General features: G+C 38.3%; 1 protein-coding gene across 1 annotated transcript; it reads left to right on the forward strand.

The window, feature by feature from the left end:
• Positions 1-14,721: 14,721 nt before the first annotated feature.
• On the forward strand, positions 14,722-16,056 carry LOC122048462 (ethylene-responsive transcription factor ERF112-like). Its single transcript, XM_042610027.1, has 2 exons — positions 14,722-14,737; positions 15,461-16,056. The coding sequence occupies exons 1-2, from the start codon at positions 14,722-14,724 to the stop codon at positions 16,054-16,056; spliced, it is 612 nt and encodes a 203-aa protein (XP_042465961.1).
• The last annotated feature ends 1,937 nt before the right edge of the window (positions 16,057-17,993 follow it).

Below are 17,993 nucleotides of genomic sequence, written 5' to 3' on the forward strand. Positions count from 1 at the left end.
ACTATTCCATTGGTCTCTTCTACAAAACTGCATCCAATTCTAAAGGTTTTACTCCACAACTGAAGCTTTGAATTTAATCTAATTACAACTCCTTTCACAATATCTTCTACATCGTATACAAAGGAGCAATCTAGGTAGGCAAAATCAAACCGGATCCTTTCAAATGATCCTTGAATACACGGAGTCAACAAAAAAGAAGAATGAAAAGGAAGAGTTACTCGGAAAAGAAACAGAAGAGGTTAATATTTATGGGAATGGGATGAAGAAATTCAAGAAGTGAGCAATAAAAGGCTAAAAAATTCACTGAGGGAAAGTAGTATTAAAGATAAATTTGCAAAGGAAGAAAGGGATAGAGTTGACCAATATGTTGCTAGATGATTCTGAGGCATGTATTCCATTTCATGCAACCTCCTTGAAGCCTTTCCATACTATGGTAGATGCAATTGGTTAATATGGTTTAAACTATAACAGTCCAACTATGAGTTTAGTGAACCTTTACTTAAGAGATAAGAAGTGGTAAGGTTCGAAAAAGAATAACAAACTCATAGGAATTCTTAGAAGAGAACTAGTTTCACAACTATGATCGATTCATAGATAATGACAGAAGCATTATGAACTTGCGCACACATTCAGGCATAAGTTTTTTGAAATCCATTAATGCATTTGAGAACTATCAGAGAAGATGTTGATGAATGTATTGAGGAGGTTGGGAAAGAGAGAATATGCTACAAATAGCGACAAAAGATGTTACAAGTTTAGCTGTTGGGAGGTTGATGAAAGAGGAATGCCCACACATTCTAGTCCCTTTGTGTGGTCCACACGATTAGTTTGATACTTAAGAAAATTGGTAAGAAAAAAGGTTAAGGACAGTTGAAAAGGCAAGAGTTTTCTCTATTTTCATATTCAATTCACTATTAGACTTAAACATGATGCACCACTTCACTCAAAAGGATTTTGTGTAAGCTGGAATCACAAGATTTGCAACTTGTTTGCTTTCACTGTTATGGTTGTTAGGGAAAAGTTAAGAATGACATTTTCTTCGGATAAGTGGGTGCAACGCAAATAGTCTAGAAGCATTAAAGGTAAGAGAGCAAATATTACTGTGATGAACACAGGGTTCTAGCCAAGTGTAAATTTTATATTATAATTGTTTTTTGCTTTTAGTGAAATTGTTAAGGATTGTTTATGTAAATAAAAAGAGAAGAATAAGATTTGTGTACGGTGAGTGGCATAGGATCCTAAGAGAGATAATGGTCGTTTTTAAAAAATGTGAAATGTGAATACCATTAAGAAATATGTGAAGGTGCAATTGGATAATGTTCTGCAAGTTGCTTCTTATTAACTTAGTTCTCTCTTTGTTTTTTTCTTTTGTTATTATAGGCTCTGTAGAGATAGAGTCTAATAGCGTTAGCACAAATGACAAACTCACATGTGCATAGTCTTCCTAGCCTAAATTCGCCACCCAAGATACTATGCTAAGCATGAAATTTAGGGTGCATAAAGATGCATCCAGATTCTTTGGAAGACAACTAGCTTAGTCATTGATCAGATGAAGATCTTAGCTTAGGTAATATTTACTACTTGATAAATTAAGTTTGCTTTTTGTTGTTTTGAATAAATTTAGAATTTTACAAATATTATTTATTAACCTGACAATGAAATATGTGTATGGTGGCATAAAGGGTGCCAAGAGCGACATAGTGACCTTTTTTAACTGTGAATCGAAGTATATTAAAAAAATATGTGAAGGGGAAATTAGATAGTTCTCTACATGTTGCTACTTGTTATTTTAGTTTTTTTTTTATATTATTAGAGGGTCTCTATGGAGATAGAGTTCGACAGTGTTATCATGGATGTTATACTCATATATGTTATATGTATAGATTTTCTATCCAGATCCTACCATCCAAGATATATGATAACCATGGAATTTGAAGGCGTATAGAGATATATCTAGACTTTTTAGAACACCACTAGTTCTGAGATAGAGATCAAAGAATGATAAATATTTTAGCGAAGGTAATACTTAGTTTGTTTGCTAATCATTTTGAATAAATTTTAAAATGTTCTTAATATTATATATTAATTTAAATTGATATCAAATTGGTTTTCAATGTATGGATTGTTTACTACCTATTTGCATGCAATGATAATCAAGATTCTTAACCTAACATGTAGCTCCTTTGGGTGTAAGAGGAATTGGAGTGCATTTTAGAGGATAGGTGAGAATGATGAGTCTAGAATTAATGTTGTATTACTTTACTTCATAATCATTCCATAGCTACCCCGCAATCAAGAACAAGGTTAGATGCCAGCATTAAAAGGAATCAAGAAGGAAAGATATAGAACACAACAGTCATGAAATGTTGTTTTAGACATGAAAAATTTGAACAGGGATTTCAGATATTTGATGGGATGATATAGAAACGCTATACAACAGATGTGTTTACGTATTGTCAATAAGTGCATTGGTCAAAACGGAAAATCTCGAAGATGCTAAGAATTGGAATCAACCCGGACACAGCATGTTATAATACTATAGTGCATTGCTCCTTGTTGTATAAAATCAATTTCTAAAACTACTGTGATATGACAGTATTTCTAGGACTAGAATTTTGTACTTTTAAGAATGATAGTTGAAAATATTCTCTTAGAATTCTATAGAGGTCATCGTTTATATATGCAAAATTTATTTTCTGCCACCTATAGAAACTCATTTTAATTATGCTTATATTGTAGGAAACATACCATTCTAAGCCGGATTATTATTGGATTTGGGTGACAGATCTCGGCGATGCTGGCCACCAACTGCGCAGTTATCCCAGCCGGTGTCTATCCAGCGATCCCAGCCGATGTTCATCCAGTGATCCCGGCCGGTGTCACAATTCTCATCCGCTATTATTATGATAGAATTTTTGACGTTATGAAAAAGACTCGTCAGACTAGTACTTTTGACCCATATGATCCAACTGTAGGGTCAAAAACTCTTATGCTTGAAGTTCAAAAGACTAGTATACAATTACAAATACAAGTACAAGGTCGTCATCGGATCATAGATTGCTATTATATACAAGTGAGCAGCAGTCCTGGCATTTCATCAAGAATCAATTCGGCTTCATTGAATCTAGATATAATCTTTAATTTTCTCAAATTCATATAGAAAGTTATTAGATATATATTCAATAAATATTTTATTTAATTCAATGCAACTTGTCAATGGATGATGAATATGACTATAAATTCAGCACTGCAAATAAAAAACAGGTAAGTAAATTTATTAATATATCATATATTTTTTATTAAAATTTATTAATATATCAGTTATTTTTTATTAAAATTTATTAATATATCTTTTATTTATTTAATAAGGATATTATAGAGTATCTCGATTTATCGGGACACGAACATAAACATGTATTTGTGGAAAAATGATAAGAGGTGCGATAAAGGATTATGCATGTCACTGTCATATGAAGAGATGGATACCGACTCCGAAGAAGATTTATGAAGATCCTTCAGAGATAGCTTCAAGGATTCAAAAAATGAAGCTATCGACATCTAATAATGAAGCAAGCAAGGACATATCTCTAGAGAAAGCTGAACAGATAGTTCAAGAGATAGTTGCAAAGTCATTTGCAAAGTTTCGAGAAATGGCTAAAGGTTTAAAATAGATTTTGAATATATCTGTAGCTCTTGAAAAAGTTGGAGGATATAGTATATCTTAGCTCTTGAAAAACGCTGTCTGTAATGTCGTAAAACATATTTGATGGAAAGTAGAGTTTTATTCGTCACCCCATCTTTCATCCGATTGTGACAGAACATGCATTATTTTGACTTCAGTTGATTCATAGAATCGCATTCAATTTCTTTAATAAGTTTAACGATATTAATATTTATAATCATTGTTGAATGAGCTAACAAATGGAACTGTCACGACCATTCAAATCCGATAAAGACATTAACAAACAATGCAAATCTACCAACAACTAGTTCAAAAATGTAGTATAGTAGAGAATTTGTACAAGATTCTACAAACAAACAGATAATGCGCTAAAGAGTCAATCAAAAATATTCCAATAGTTCCAGGAAACAAACAAAATATAAAGTTGTCAGATATTAGATTATTGTACCTAGGTATGAAAGTAACAAATATCAACTACTTGTGTAAGACAGATATTTGGGTCTGCTATATGAATTTCATCAGGCAATCGATGATCATACCTAAGTATTCAACAATGAACATAAACTCCTATAGTGCAATAGATATTTGAGTCAGCTAGATGGATCTCATGAGCCCATTGAGCCATATGTAGTGTCATATACAACTCAAATTAGTTCATTTGCCCCTGTTTTACATCAGCATCAACAACCAAATCTTTATCTCATTAAGTATGGTCGCTATATGAATCCTCCAAAGCGATTATGCTCGATCTTTATTATATCCTCATTTATATTTAAATGAATTATATTTTTTTCTCTTCTTTGGTTACTCTCTTCCTTGATTAATCTCATATAGTCTAATGGGGCAATTTATTGTTTTGTCAATTGTCACTGATATAAATTCACTAAAACAGATTTTTGTTTGAAATAAAAAAGATCCAAGTATAGAGAAATACAACGTATGGAAAATACTAGACAAAGTGAATTTTTCATTCTATTTCAATCAAATTGCGCATTGTGAAAGGGAAAAATACTAATACAATCAGAGAAAAAGAAACTCTTTTATATGAAAGACAAATGTGCAGCCAAAGGATTATTTTCAAGCAAAAAAATTAGCATCTTGAGAAACGTTGAAAAAGTAGCAGAACTTCTACATGGAAACAAGAGCAGAACCTTACCTGATTCCAGATCCGGTGGCAATCCGAAATCCCTTGCCCATGACGACACTCAGCTCGATGACATCCCCGCGCTAGCCCAAGCCCGCACAAAGGTCGACGGTGGCACGGGCGGAGCCAGGATATTGAAGGGTGCCTCCTTCAACCTGTTTCAGTTCAATCTCTTAGAAAATTTATGGAATTTGCCTAAAAGAAACAATTTTTTTTGCTTAAAAATGCAATCTTGGAGGCAAAATAAAGAAGGAACCGAGGGTTTGCAGCATCCAAGTTCAATCTTTTCTCAATTTGGTAGAAAGAAATTCCTGATCAATGGCCAAATCAAGTAATATTTCGCTAGAAGAAACAATTTTTTGCTTGAGAATGGAAGAACCTAGGGTTTGCAGCATCAAAATTCGACCTTTTTCATAGAAAAATTCTCGGAAGAAACAATCTTTTGACCGATTACAAAGCAAGAGGAGGAGAGGAGGAACAGAACGGGCTTTGCCTTAGCTTCCTCATGATGTTGATGTCAATGATGTGGATGCGGGTGCGTAGCTCGTCGAAGAGGTTGAAAATTTGACCGAGGTCGGCGGCGTTGCCATGGGAGTATAGGATGTGAAGCGGGCGACGAGTATTGGTGCGGGAAGCATCCGACGATCGAACATGTGTTTTGATTATATCAAAGGGTTCAAAGTTAAACTATGTTGTTATCTAATATGGTTGAATGAGATTGCAGGAAAAGTCCTAAGATTTCTTAGGCAAAGTCCTATCTGCAGTTAGGCAGGTGGAAAACTCTAGGGGGTGGTAATCCTATGTCCTAGGGGATGGTAACCCTAGGCGGAAAGTCTTGGCGAGTCGAAGTTTCGGGCAAAAGTCCTAGGGGCAGTAACCCTAGGTGGAAATCCTGGTGTCGCGAACCAGGTGGAAGTCTGGACAGGTCGTGGAGCGAGCGTCCAGCATGAAGACCGGATGACTCGAGTGCCGAGCAAAAGTCCAGTCGGTATGGAGGACCGAACTGGCAAAAGGTAACTTCTTCTGAGTGGAGTAAGTGAGGACGCGTTCCCCGCTGAGGGAATAGTAGGCGTCGGTTCAACCTAGGGTTTCCGGTCGGAAATTCGAAATCAGCACCGGATAGTCCATTGACCGTCACACATTTATTTGTATGTTATTATTATATGCTAACTTTGTTTTGCAGGATATATTGTTATTTTGTGGACTAACATATCTTGTAAGAACGAATGAACAAATGTTGCCTCGGATGAACAGTACCCGAGGCGCCCTTCATGGAGCTTGGAGGCGCCTCGGGTGCAAGGCAGAAGGAGCGTGCGCTGAGGAGCTGGAGGTGTCCTCAAGGAGTGTTGAGGCGCCTCGGACAGCCTTGAAGGCGCCCTCAAAGTGTATGGAGGCGCCTTCAAGAGGATAAGCAGCGAAGAAGTCAGCCTTATTCACGCGCTGTTGACTCGGGGATTAGAGGTGCCCTTAAGGAGGTTGAAGGCGCCCTCAACAGCCTTTATAAGGTAGTCTCGCCCGGCTGAGCCAAAACACAACCCCGATGACCCGGAGCTGCGAATTTCGAATGCTTGTTGTCGGTATAAGTTTTTGTGCATCTAATTTGTAATAATCTCTTGTACTATTTCACGATTATAGTTGTTGCCCAAAATATACGCTCAACGAGCGTGAGCCTTGGAATAGGAGTCACCCTAGGTTTTGAACCAAGTAAATCTTGACGTCCTTCTGCATTTTATTTAAAGTTCCGCTGTATCTTTACTCGATCGTTTCGAATATGAAATGTGAAAGCCACGAGCGTTTAGACCAACTTCGGGCGCTCAGGCGTTTAAATTTTCTGGATAAATTTTGGATAAAATTTTCTGGTTTGGTCAGTCAATGTGCTCCAACTCAGCTTTTGGATAAATTTTCTGGTTCGGGCGTTTAAACCAACTTCGAGCGCTCGAACCACCTGGGTGTCTGGAAACCTAAGCTGGACCGACTTTTACTACTCTCTCAATCGGGGAATGTGTTCTCACTAGATCTCTCTCCCAATTGCTTACCTTTTACTTATCAACTGCAATCGCTTAACTTGCCTTTGACCCAGTAGGTCTTTCCGGCAGTTGTCAGGTCCGCAGACTCAATTGGACTTTGACTAGTTGTCAGGTCCTTCAGACTCAACCGGACTTCTCACCTAATATTGGGTCACTCTTTGACCTATCTGGACTTCGCATCCGTTATCAGGTTTAACCTGGTGTCAGGTCCTCCAGATCTATCAACTCTTACACATTTGATAAAGCAATTAGACTATAACTTTAATAAACTTATCATTTATAAAAAATTAAATTAAACCATTAGTATAAATTGCCAACAGGCAAGTCATTTTAATTGCTAGCATAGGAAATTAAATGCTCTTTTTTCTTCAAGTTTTTACCCTTTTTAATGCAAACTCATCCTTTTGAGAATGGTGCCGTGCCCAAATACAATGAGAAGGCCAAGTCATTTGGCCAACTCGGCGAACAAACGATGCAAGCAGTCTAGGGAGCCAATCCAAGTGAGTTGGATGGGCCAGGTCGACTGATCAAGCTGGATATAGGGTTGGTTGATTGGGCTATATGTGATTTGATCGAGTCAATCTCTCAAGTTGGGTAGCAAAGTAATTCGATCAAATCAGGGGACATTGGGTCGGTTAGATTGGGTTAAGCTAGGGGCAACTCCTCTAGTTGGGTCATTGATTTGGCCTAGCCAGTCATACCTATCAGGTTTGTCAATTCAGTCGATTTAGTTGGGTTGATTGATCATATTAATTGGATTAGGTCGTTAAATTGATGAAGTTGGTAGGCTAAATGGTCTCGTCACTCGTTTCAGCCATTCAATTTGAGCAATCTAATTTGTTCGGATGACCAAGTTTGCTCGGGCTAGCCAATCAATCCAAATGAGCTGATCGATCCAAATGACCCGATTAATTTGAATGGGCTAAACATATTAGTCAATTCAATTCGACAGGCATTTTCCTATAATTTAAATTGAGATTAGAAGGCACTTACTGAAGCGCCTAACTCGAAGTGGAAAAGTGAAATACTGAAATCGACCAAACTAGTTCATCACTTTCAAGTCTCAACATGAGAGTTTTGTGTGAAAAAAAAAATACTTGGCCGAACTCTAATTAAAAAAACAATGAAAGTTATTTAGAAAATATTTTCGAAAACGATATCATGTACACATATTAATATATTATACACCTCTAAAGGAATAATTTAATTAAATGCTTAATTTATAGATAAAAAAATTAGACTTTTACATCATTAATTATTTTTTCTTATTCATGTTTGTTTACGTTGCCTTTTGTTCTTTTAGTCAAAACTTTTTACAAGGTTCACTCAAATGTTAGTTGGGCAGTAATGGAGTGATTAAAGCAAATTAGTCAAATGAGTATCGATCTAAGTGTACGGTTAATTAAAGATTAAAATATGATACATCATTTAGGTACTAAGTTAGGTATGACGTCTCCTAAATTGCATATTAATAATTGTTAAACTAGGCAAACAAAATAATTAATTAACTGATTAATATCATTAATAGCAAGGACCTTGCTAAGTTGGAAAGGAGACGCCATTTGACTGGATTAAAGATAGAAGACGATCCAACAAACAAGAAGCTTCTGCACGGCTTCACTTCACGCAGGCGAAGCTGCAGGACGACTCACGGCCGAGCTCAAGACAAACCGGTCCGACTCAAGTATGGGCTCGAGTCGGGCCAGCAGACTAAAAGGGCAGGCGACCATAATCCAGAGAGACGGGAAGTGCACGGAGTGCCGATGAAGATTCTCCCCCTCTCCTAGGACACTACAAAAAGGGACTCGCTCACACAACGGCTGGGAGGCGTTGCCGACGTTGACTCACGACATCCGCTGAAGCTCTTCTAGTAACTTACGCAAATAAACGTCATCAAAATTATTCAGGTAGATCCTCTGTTCAACTTTAGATTTGTTTTTTTTTTTTTTGCAATTAATTAAATTGTTTGATTCTTATTCGCGTTCTTTGTCTTCTTGTTCAGCGTGACGCCAAAATTATTGTTTGGGGGAGTAATTGCTGATGACCTAATACAAACTGATTGGGGGAAAAAAAATCAAGATACAAACAAATTATGCTATTCAATCTGTGAGAAGACGATCAAGATGATTTCATCAAAACAAACTTGGATTATTTCAACTTTGTCTTTAATTTATTCATCTAAAATTTTGTAATATATAAATAAATAATTATATATATATATATATATATATATACTTCAATCTACATGGTGATTGCTACTTGTATCTGACGATAGATTCTGGTTCAGACCACCGCCGATAGTGATACCATCGCTTGCTCCGGCTGCCATGGAAGGTACCTCCTCCCCTCCCTCCGCACCCGCTGTAGAAGATGTTGGGTTCGGAGCGCAGCGGAAGACATATATTGAATCATGGATCTTTCGTGGTACATATAGTTTTGCACAAAATTATATAAAAACATACCTCGAGTCCTCGATAGGTGTGAATGATATCACAGACAGATAAACAGATAAGAGCCCCACGTGTGACTCCTCTAGCGGTATCCACGCGCACTAGATCACGAACTTGATACGATCTGTTAGGTGCTAGCCACTTGGATCGACAAAGTCTTGGAAGCACTACCGATCTTTTTCGGTGGAAGACGAAGTTGACGAAGGAGAAATGGAGAGAATGAAATCCTTTACCTTGAATCTTTCCGAGGATGGCTATTTATAGTTTCCAAGGAATACGAAGAGTTAAGCCTTCAATTAATTCATCATTTATGATCTTCATTAATAAGGAAGATGAAGAGTTATAGGCTCCATAAATTCTTCATTTATGACCTTCATTATGATAACTCTTCAAATTCTTCATTAATTATCATTATGATGACTTTTCGAATTTTCCATTAATCATCATGATTATGGCTATTCGAATTCTCTCTTCTTTGTATCAAATAAATCCATATTTGATCTTGATCTCGACTCGCTTCCGATACTCTTGTTCATGTCTACGTGCTATGCGTGCGACCCTCTAGGTTTTATACACGAAGGCAGTGTAAATCCATATACAGACTCAGCAATAGTTTTTAGCCACCCAACGCGATAAAATTAATATCAGTCATAAACTGTAAACCACTATGAACCGATTACTGTGTAAGTCAATCTCTTCATCTAAAGCCTACATCCCAATTAATTCGATACATTATGCATCATTACCAAATTAATTGTTTTACTTGATTTCCAAGATATAATAGACTCCTCTTGAATGATAAATCATTCCTCCCATGGCCATGGATTTTGAGTCACTAATATCTCTATCAAGCGGCCAGGATGTTAACTCCTAATCCAAGAGAGCGATGAATCCTCTATTGACTCAACACTATTCTCTCTACGTTTTGTCATACACCCAACTACCGTATTAATCACAATCCGATTAAAGACTGCTTTTAACGGCGTCAAAGCACATAACTCCACGCATAGAATAAATGAAGGTCTCAAGTCAAAAGATCAGTTACACTCGTTCATAAGAGGAATAACCAATGATGCTTAATATGTGGACTGCTTTCAGATTAATATACCTATTAATCTGTGGGACTTTATCATTAATCATATACGTACAGAAAAGTAAATAATTAATGATAAATTCTTGCCTTTATTAAATAATTATTATTTATCTACAAAATACATAAGTAGTGTCTTGGCACATAAGTGCATACACTAACAATCTCCCACTTGCACTATTGCCAAACACTACGGACTCTCAGTCCTAGGCTCCTCACATGGGTCTCATGTTTCTGTAGAGGTAAGGCCTTTGTAAGTGGGTCTGCGATATTCTCGCTGGTATCTACTCTGCTAACCAACACATCACCTCTCTGAACAATCTCTCTAAGGAGGTGATACTTCCTTAGTACATGCTTGGATCGTTGGTGAGACCTTGGCTCCTTTGCCTGTGCTATGGCCGCATTATTGTCACAGTATAGCACAACTGGATCAACAATGCTAGGAACCACTTCAAGCTCCGCTATGAAGTTCTTGATCCACACAGCTTCCTTTGCTGCCTCTGAAGCTGCTATGTACTCGGACTCAGCTGTTGAATCTGCAATTGTCTCTTGCTTGGAACTCCTCCAGCAAACAGCTGCACCATTCAGACAAAACACATATCCTTGTTGCGACTTCAGATCATCCCGATCTGTCTGAAAACTTGCGTCAGTATATCCTCTGACGACTAATTCCTCGTCTCCTCCAAAAACTAAGAACATGTTCTTTGTTCTTCTAAGATACTTGAGGATAGTCTTTACCGCAGTCCAATGACCCTCTCCAGGATCTGACTGATATCTACTCGTCATACTTAATGCATACGAGACATCTGGTCGAGTGCATATCATAGCATACATTATGGACCCTATAGCCGAAGCATAAGGTATCTTGTCCATTCTACTTCTTTCCTCTTGTGTTCCTGGACACATAGCTTTGGAAAGATGCACACCATGTGACACTGGTAAATATCCTCTTTTGGAGTCCTGCATACCGAATCTATTCAGCATTTTATCAGTGTATACACCTTGACTCAACCCTAGTAATCTGCTTTGTCTATCTCGGTATATTCTAATACCTAAGACATAGGTTGCATCTCCAAGATCTTTCATTGAGAAACACTCTCCCAACCAAGTCTTGGTAGATTCTAGGCTAGGGATGTCATTGCCTATAAGAAGTATATCATCAACATACAACACTAGGAACGTAATCTTGCTCCCACTAACCTTCTTGTAAACGCAAGGTTCTTCTGGATTCTTGACGAAAGAAAAATCTTTAATGGCTTCGTCAAATCGCAGATTCCAACTCCGAGATGCTTGCTTTAGTCCATAAATGGACTTCTTGAGCTTACATACTTTATTGGCGTTCTCGGATTTTATAAAACCAGGAGGTTGTACCATATATACTTCCTCCTGTAACCTTCCATTTAGGAAAGCAGTTTTAACATCCATTTGCCAAATCTCGTAGTCCTTGTAAGCCGCTATAGCTAGCAAAATTCTAATGGGCTTAAGCATTGCAACGGGCGAAAATGTTTCATCATAGTCAATTCCATGACGTTGATTGAAACCCTTTGCCACAAGCCTAACTTTATAGGTACTGATGTTTCCGTCCATGTCAATCTTTTTCTTGAAGATCCATTTGCACCCTATGGGTTTTACCCCAACTGGCACATCAACCAACTCCCAAACTTGGTTGGTGTACATGGAGTCCATTTCAGATTTCATGGCTTCCAACCATTTCTCAGAATCATTTGAAGCAACTGCTTCTTCGTAAGTCGACGGTTCATCATCTTCGATGAGTAACACTTCCTCATCTTGGGTTACCAGCCAACCATATCTGTTTGGCTCTCGGTGTATTCTTGTAGTCTTACATTGATCTCGCGTTTCTTGAGCAGTTTCGGATGAAGGAGACATTTGTATTTGTGACACTGTCTCATTATTCAACTGTTCATCTTCTAACCTGTTTGTAGAGTCTATAATTTCTTCAAGACTTACTTTACTCCCACTACTTTCTTTAGAAATAAATTCCTTTTCCAAGAAAGTAGCATATCGAGCAACAATAACTTTGTGCTCACTTGGGAGATAAAAATAATATCCCATTGTAGCTTTGGGATAACCTACAAACATACATTTTATGGATCTTGCTGCAAGCTTATTAGAATTTTCATTCTTCACATAAGCATCACAACCCCATATCTTTAGATAAGACAAATTTGGTTTCTTTCCAAACCATGACTCATAAGGAGTCTTATCTACTGTCTTAGTTGGAACTCGGTTAAGTGTGTATGCTGCTGTTTCTAAGGCATAGCCCCAAAATGACATTGGAAGACTTGCATGACTCATCATTGATCTAACCATATCCATGAGTGTGCGATTCCTCCTTTCCGAAACACCATTCCACTCTGGCGTCCTAGGAGGTGTAAGTTGAGAAATTATCCCACACTCCTTTAGGTAATCAATGAACTCTTGGCTTAGATACTCGCCACCTCGATCACTCCGAAGGGCCTTAATCTTCTTACCAAGTTATTTTTCTACCTCATTCTTGAACTCCTTAAACTTGTCTAGAGTTTCAGACTTATGTCTCATTAAGTAGACATATCCATATCTACTTAAATCGTCAGTAAAAGTCACGAAGTAGGTATACGCTCCTCTAGCTTGAACTTGCAATGGTCCACAAACATCACTATGTATGAGTTCTAGTAGTTCCTTTGCCCGTTCACCTATCTTGGTGAATGGCTTCTTGGTCATTTTTCCTTGTAAACACGCTTCGCATGTATCTATGGGCTCTAATTCAAAAGAGTCCAAATACCCATTATTGAGTAGTCTAGCGATGCGTTTCTGGGTTATATGACCAAGTCTACAGTGCCAGAGGTATGTTAAGTTTGAGTCATGTAATTTCTGTTTCTTACTTTCAATACAATAGATCGGTTCATCTAAGTTAAGAACATAAAGACCATTATTCAATGAACCATTCCCATAGAATATATTATTCAAATAAAAGGAACATAACTTGTCCTTGAATTGAAATACAAATCCTTTGGTGTCTAAACTTGACACCGAAATGATATTCTTTGAGAAACTAGGAACAAAATAACAATTTTCTAAGTTCAAAACAAGTCCGCTAGGCAAATTTATTGAATATGTTCCTACAGCTAACGCAGCAACTCTCGCTCCATTAGCTACTCGTAGGTCCATTTCGCCCTTGGACAACCGTCTGAAGTCACTTAGACCCTGCATGTTCGCACAAATGTGAGAACTACTTCCAGAATCTATGACCCATGATGAAGAAACAGAAAGATTGCACTCTATCATAAAGATACCTGAAGCATCCGCTCTACTGGCATTCTTCTTCATGAAAATATAGCAGTTTTTCTTCCAGTGACCTTTCTTGCCACAATGGAAGCACATGGCCTCCTTCTCATCGGATTGGGGTACCTGCATCCCTTTCTTAAGTTTCTTTTGAGCTTGATATTTAGGATTCTTCACTGCATTAGCCTTAGGATTAAACTTCCCGGTGCTTGGACGCTTGTTGGTCTTTCTGACCATCATTGCATGCAGTGAAGGATTTACCTTCATATCCTTCTCAGCAGTTTTCAACATTATCATCAAATCAGTCAAACTCTTGTCCATGCTGTTCATGTTGAAGTTCAACACAAACTGAGAAAATGATGGAGGTAGTGACGATAAGACTAGGTCAACAGCCAAGTCCTGGTCTAACTTGGAACCTAAGCTCTCGAGCCTCTCTATGTACCCGATCATCTTGAGTACATGAGGCCCAACTTGGTTTCCTTCCTCCAGCATGATACGAAACAGTGCTCGAGAGGTTTCATACCTCTCTACTCTCGCACTCTCTTGGAAGAGCTCACGCAAGTGCTGATCAATCTCCCTAGCACTCATGTTCTCATGCTGTCTCTGTAACTCGGGAGACATAGAAGACAGCATGATGCATTGCACATCCAGTGCATCTTCCATATACTGAGAATAATATGACTGATCTTCCTCTGAAGCATCGGGTGTAGGCTCTTTCAGTGGTTCGTCTTCAAGCACATAAATTTTTCTCTCATGTCTTAAGACGATTTTTAGTTTCCTATACCAATCTAGGTAGTTGGAACCGAGGAGGATATTCTCTTTCTCGAGAATGCTTCGCAACGATAAGGTACTTGTGTTTGCCATCTAAAATTTAAAGCAGAGTTTTAGTATTTGTGGAATTATATAATAAAGGTCTTTTATAACTCCTATTATTTTATTCAAGTCCAACATCCCTCACTGTCAGAATCAGGAATTAGTTGGTAATAATTCCTAATAGGACCGAAACCCTGAATCATATAGAATGCACACAGCTGAGCTGTACCTACATGCTACATTCATCAAGTAGGCCTTAACTTGCCAATCACAAATCTATGTGACTTTCGGTATATTCTTGTCGAGCCTTATATTCTCAACTCTCGCCCCTCAAATCAGTTAACCTTAGCTGAGCTAAACAAGTCAACGAATTTGAGTTAAGTCGACCCACTAATAATTATGATAAATTATAGATGTTTTGACACAAGCCCACAGCTGAGCTGTACCGACTTATGTAAAAACTCTAACTATCATCATAGTTATTAGTGGAGGGCATTTAACAAATCTTGACTTTAATATATTTAAGGGATTTTTGTAATTGTTAAAATGTCTCACCATAATTAACTACTTGTGCATTTGCACAATCTCATTACGGGATTTATCTCCATTAATCCTTATAGTCTTTTAAGACAAATAGGTCTCGGAGATTTTTAACATGTTAATCTATTTATGCCACAAGGAATTTATATCTAAATTACAACATGTATTACTTCACATGTTTTTAGATAAAATTAATTTCTATCATGAAATGCTACGGCATATAACTTGCAATAAAGAAATTAAGATTTCTTTGAAATCTCTTGAAACACTGATTCCTCAAATAAATTTTGAAGAATCGGCTTCGTACTATATGATCCAACCACGAACTTGGCTCTGATACCACTGTTGGGTTCGGAGCGCAGCGGAAGACATATATTGAATCATGGATCTTTCGTGGTACATATAGTTTTGCACAAAATTATATAAAAACAGAAGAAGGCGAACGGGCGGCGCCGCAGTTGAAGTACCGGGGCGTGAGGCGGCGGCCGTGGGGCAAATGGGTGGCGGAGATCCGCGACCCGCACAAGGCCGCCCGCGTGTGGCTCGGCACCTTCGCGACGGCGGAGGACGCGACGCGCGCATACGACAGGGCCGCGCTCCTCTTCCGCTGCAGCAGGGCCAAGCTCAACTTCCCCGAGGACGTCCGCCTCCGTCCGCCTTCTTCCTCCTCCGCTTCCGCTGCCGCCGCTGCTGATCCCCCGATGCCGGGTGCGGCCGCAGTGAGCGACTACTTGGCCTACTCGCGGCTGCTGCTGGGCTCGCCGGAGGGCCTACTAGATCAGTTTGTCGCCTACGACGCCCGCGCATCTCCGGCGATGCAGGGCGGCTGCAGTTCCTTGCCTTTGCGCTCGTTTCCGGTCTCCTCTGTTTCGTCTTCCACTCGTACTCCTTTCGACGCTCCGAGCGAAGCAGCTGAGCTGCAGATAATAAACTGGGGAAGAGGAGGAGGAGGAGGAGGAGGAGGGGCAGAGGAGTCGGCGGAGAGTTGGACGGACTCAATCGAGTTTCCTCCGCACTTGCTAAATTGAATATTGGATCAATCATTTAACAAACAACTCCGCACTTGCTAATCTTTTTTCTCTACTCTTCCTAGTGATAACATTCAGGTATTATTCAGTTCCTCGTGTTCCATCAATGCAGGTAAACATGGTTGAATCATTGTATCTTGCGAAATAAACGACTTGTCATTACCAAACCTCTAAGCACAGTTAGATAGGGGACTAATCTGTTTTCAAGAAACTGTGTTTAACTAACACATACCTCTAAGCACAGTTAGATAGGGGACTAATATAAAAAGGAGTATTAAAAATGGCTACAAATTAAAGAAATCCTTAGATATTAATAAATACTAAAGATACCTTGCGTGTTAAAAATTATGGCACTTCTCACTTTCTAAAATCTCTCAGTGTTCTTTAGTAATCAAATATAATAGAAAGTCTAAATTTAAATTCATTTTTTATTCATATGTATTATATGAATTTTTATATTAAACTTTTATTAAAATCATACATCCAACTGTTATTTCCTGTAAAAAATAAATGAGTTAATAACAAAGTAAAACATGAAGTTCAGGTGTTTAGAGTTCACTTCTCTAAGAGTTCAATCTCAATTTTCAGTTGAGTTACCTTAGACCTAATTTTCAATTAAGTTTTTCATCGCCTAACCTCACTATAATTTTTATTGTCTAATTCCCAATTAAATCTTTCATTACCTAATCTCGTTACGACTTCCATTGTTTAGCATTGATGTAACTTTTACTACCCAATGCCACTAGATTTTTCCACCAACCTATCAAGTATCTGATCCTATTTAAACTCTTCACTCACTTTTAAGCTTCAAATCAATCTTATTTTGTTTGTACTTTACTCACAACTTAATAAATCATGATCAAGTTATTTGGTTATGCTTAACTAAATTCCTTTAAACATATTGTTCAAATTAAACTATCAAAACTACTAACATAGGGATGGTCAATCTCACACTCTCAGCAATGAACTTATCATGAAGGGCGAAGAGGGGAGACAATTGTGGCAAAAAAAGGTGAATACGCTCGCCCCCAGCGCTCCCGCCAACCCGTCCCAGGGCCAATACGGAGGAGGTAAATCAAATGCGGCTACTAGCCTTTAGAACAGTGACTAACACATAAGGGAGGTATTTACCTCGACTTTACCGAGATTCGAACCCCAGATCTTATTGTGGCAACACCTCATGCGCTAGCCACTAGACCCATCCGAGGGAACGTGAAGAGAGGAGACAAGGACATTTGAGAGGCGATATTTTCAAACTAGAAACCCTCTAATATGAAGGTATCTATCTCTAGATGGGAATTTTTAGATAAACGAGGATTTCTAAGAGTTATTGACAAAGAAAAAAGTTAAGATTTAATTTATTAAGTTCGATGAAAAAAATTATCAAATCGAGGAAATCTAAAGGCCACTACTCACTAAACAATGGAGACAAGTTCTGTGTTTGTGTAAAGGACTGACTTTAATATTTACCCATTTTAACGGGGCTACCATCAACAACAATTGTTAAAACATACTTCTAACATGTAGGAGCACGGTTTTCTTCGATCTGCATCTCTTTAGGCGAATCCAAAACATGTAGTGATCCTGTCCGAAAGTCGAGGCGATGGATGTTGAGGACGTGACGCTCCCGTTGACCGTGTGGAGACCCCAAATGACGTGAACCTGCAGTCACAAAACGTCAATGCCGAGCCAAGGAGGGTTTCCTCGACGTTGGTCATTCAATGCTCAAGTCAATCACGACGGTATGGAAGCAAAGATGCGGAGCGAAAGCCGTAGAATAACAGTGACTATAGTAGAATATGCATACCTCCGTTGAAACTCGAGGCCCTTTATATAGGGTTTTGGGAGCGCGCACATGTACGCTTCTTAAAGCTTATTTTGAAAAGATATGTCAGTAAAGTATCCCTGACACCATACCTTAACGATCCGAGTATATC

The sequence above is a fragment of the Zingiber officinale genome, chromosome 2B (assembly GCF_018446385.1).
Source record: "Zingiber officinale cultivar Zhangliang chromosome 2B, Zo_v1.1, whole genome shotgun sequence".
In the NCBI taxonomy this organism is placed as follows: domain Eukaryota; kingdom Viridiplantae; phylum Streptophyta; class Magnoliopsida; order Zingiberales; family Zingiberaceae; genus Zingiber; species Zingiber officinale.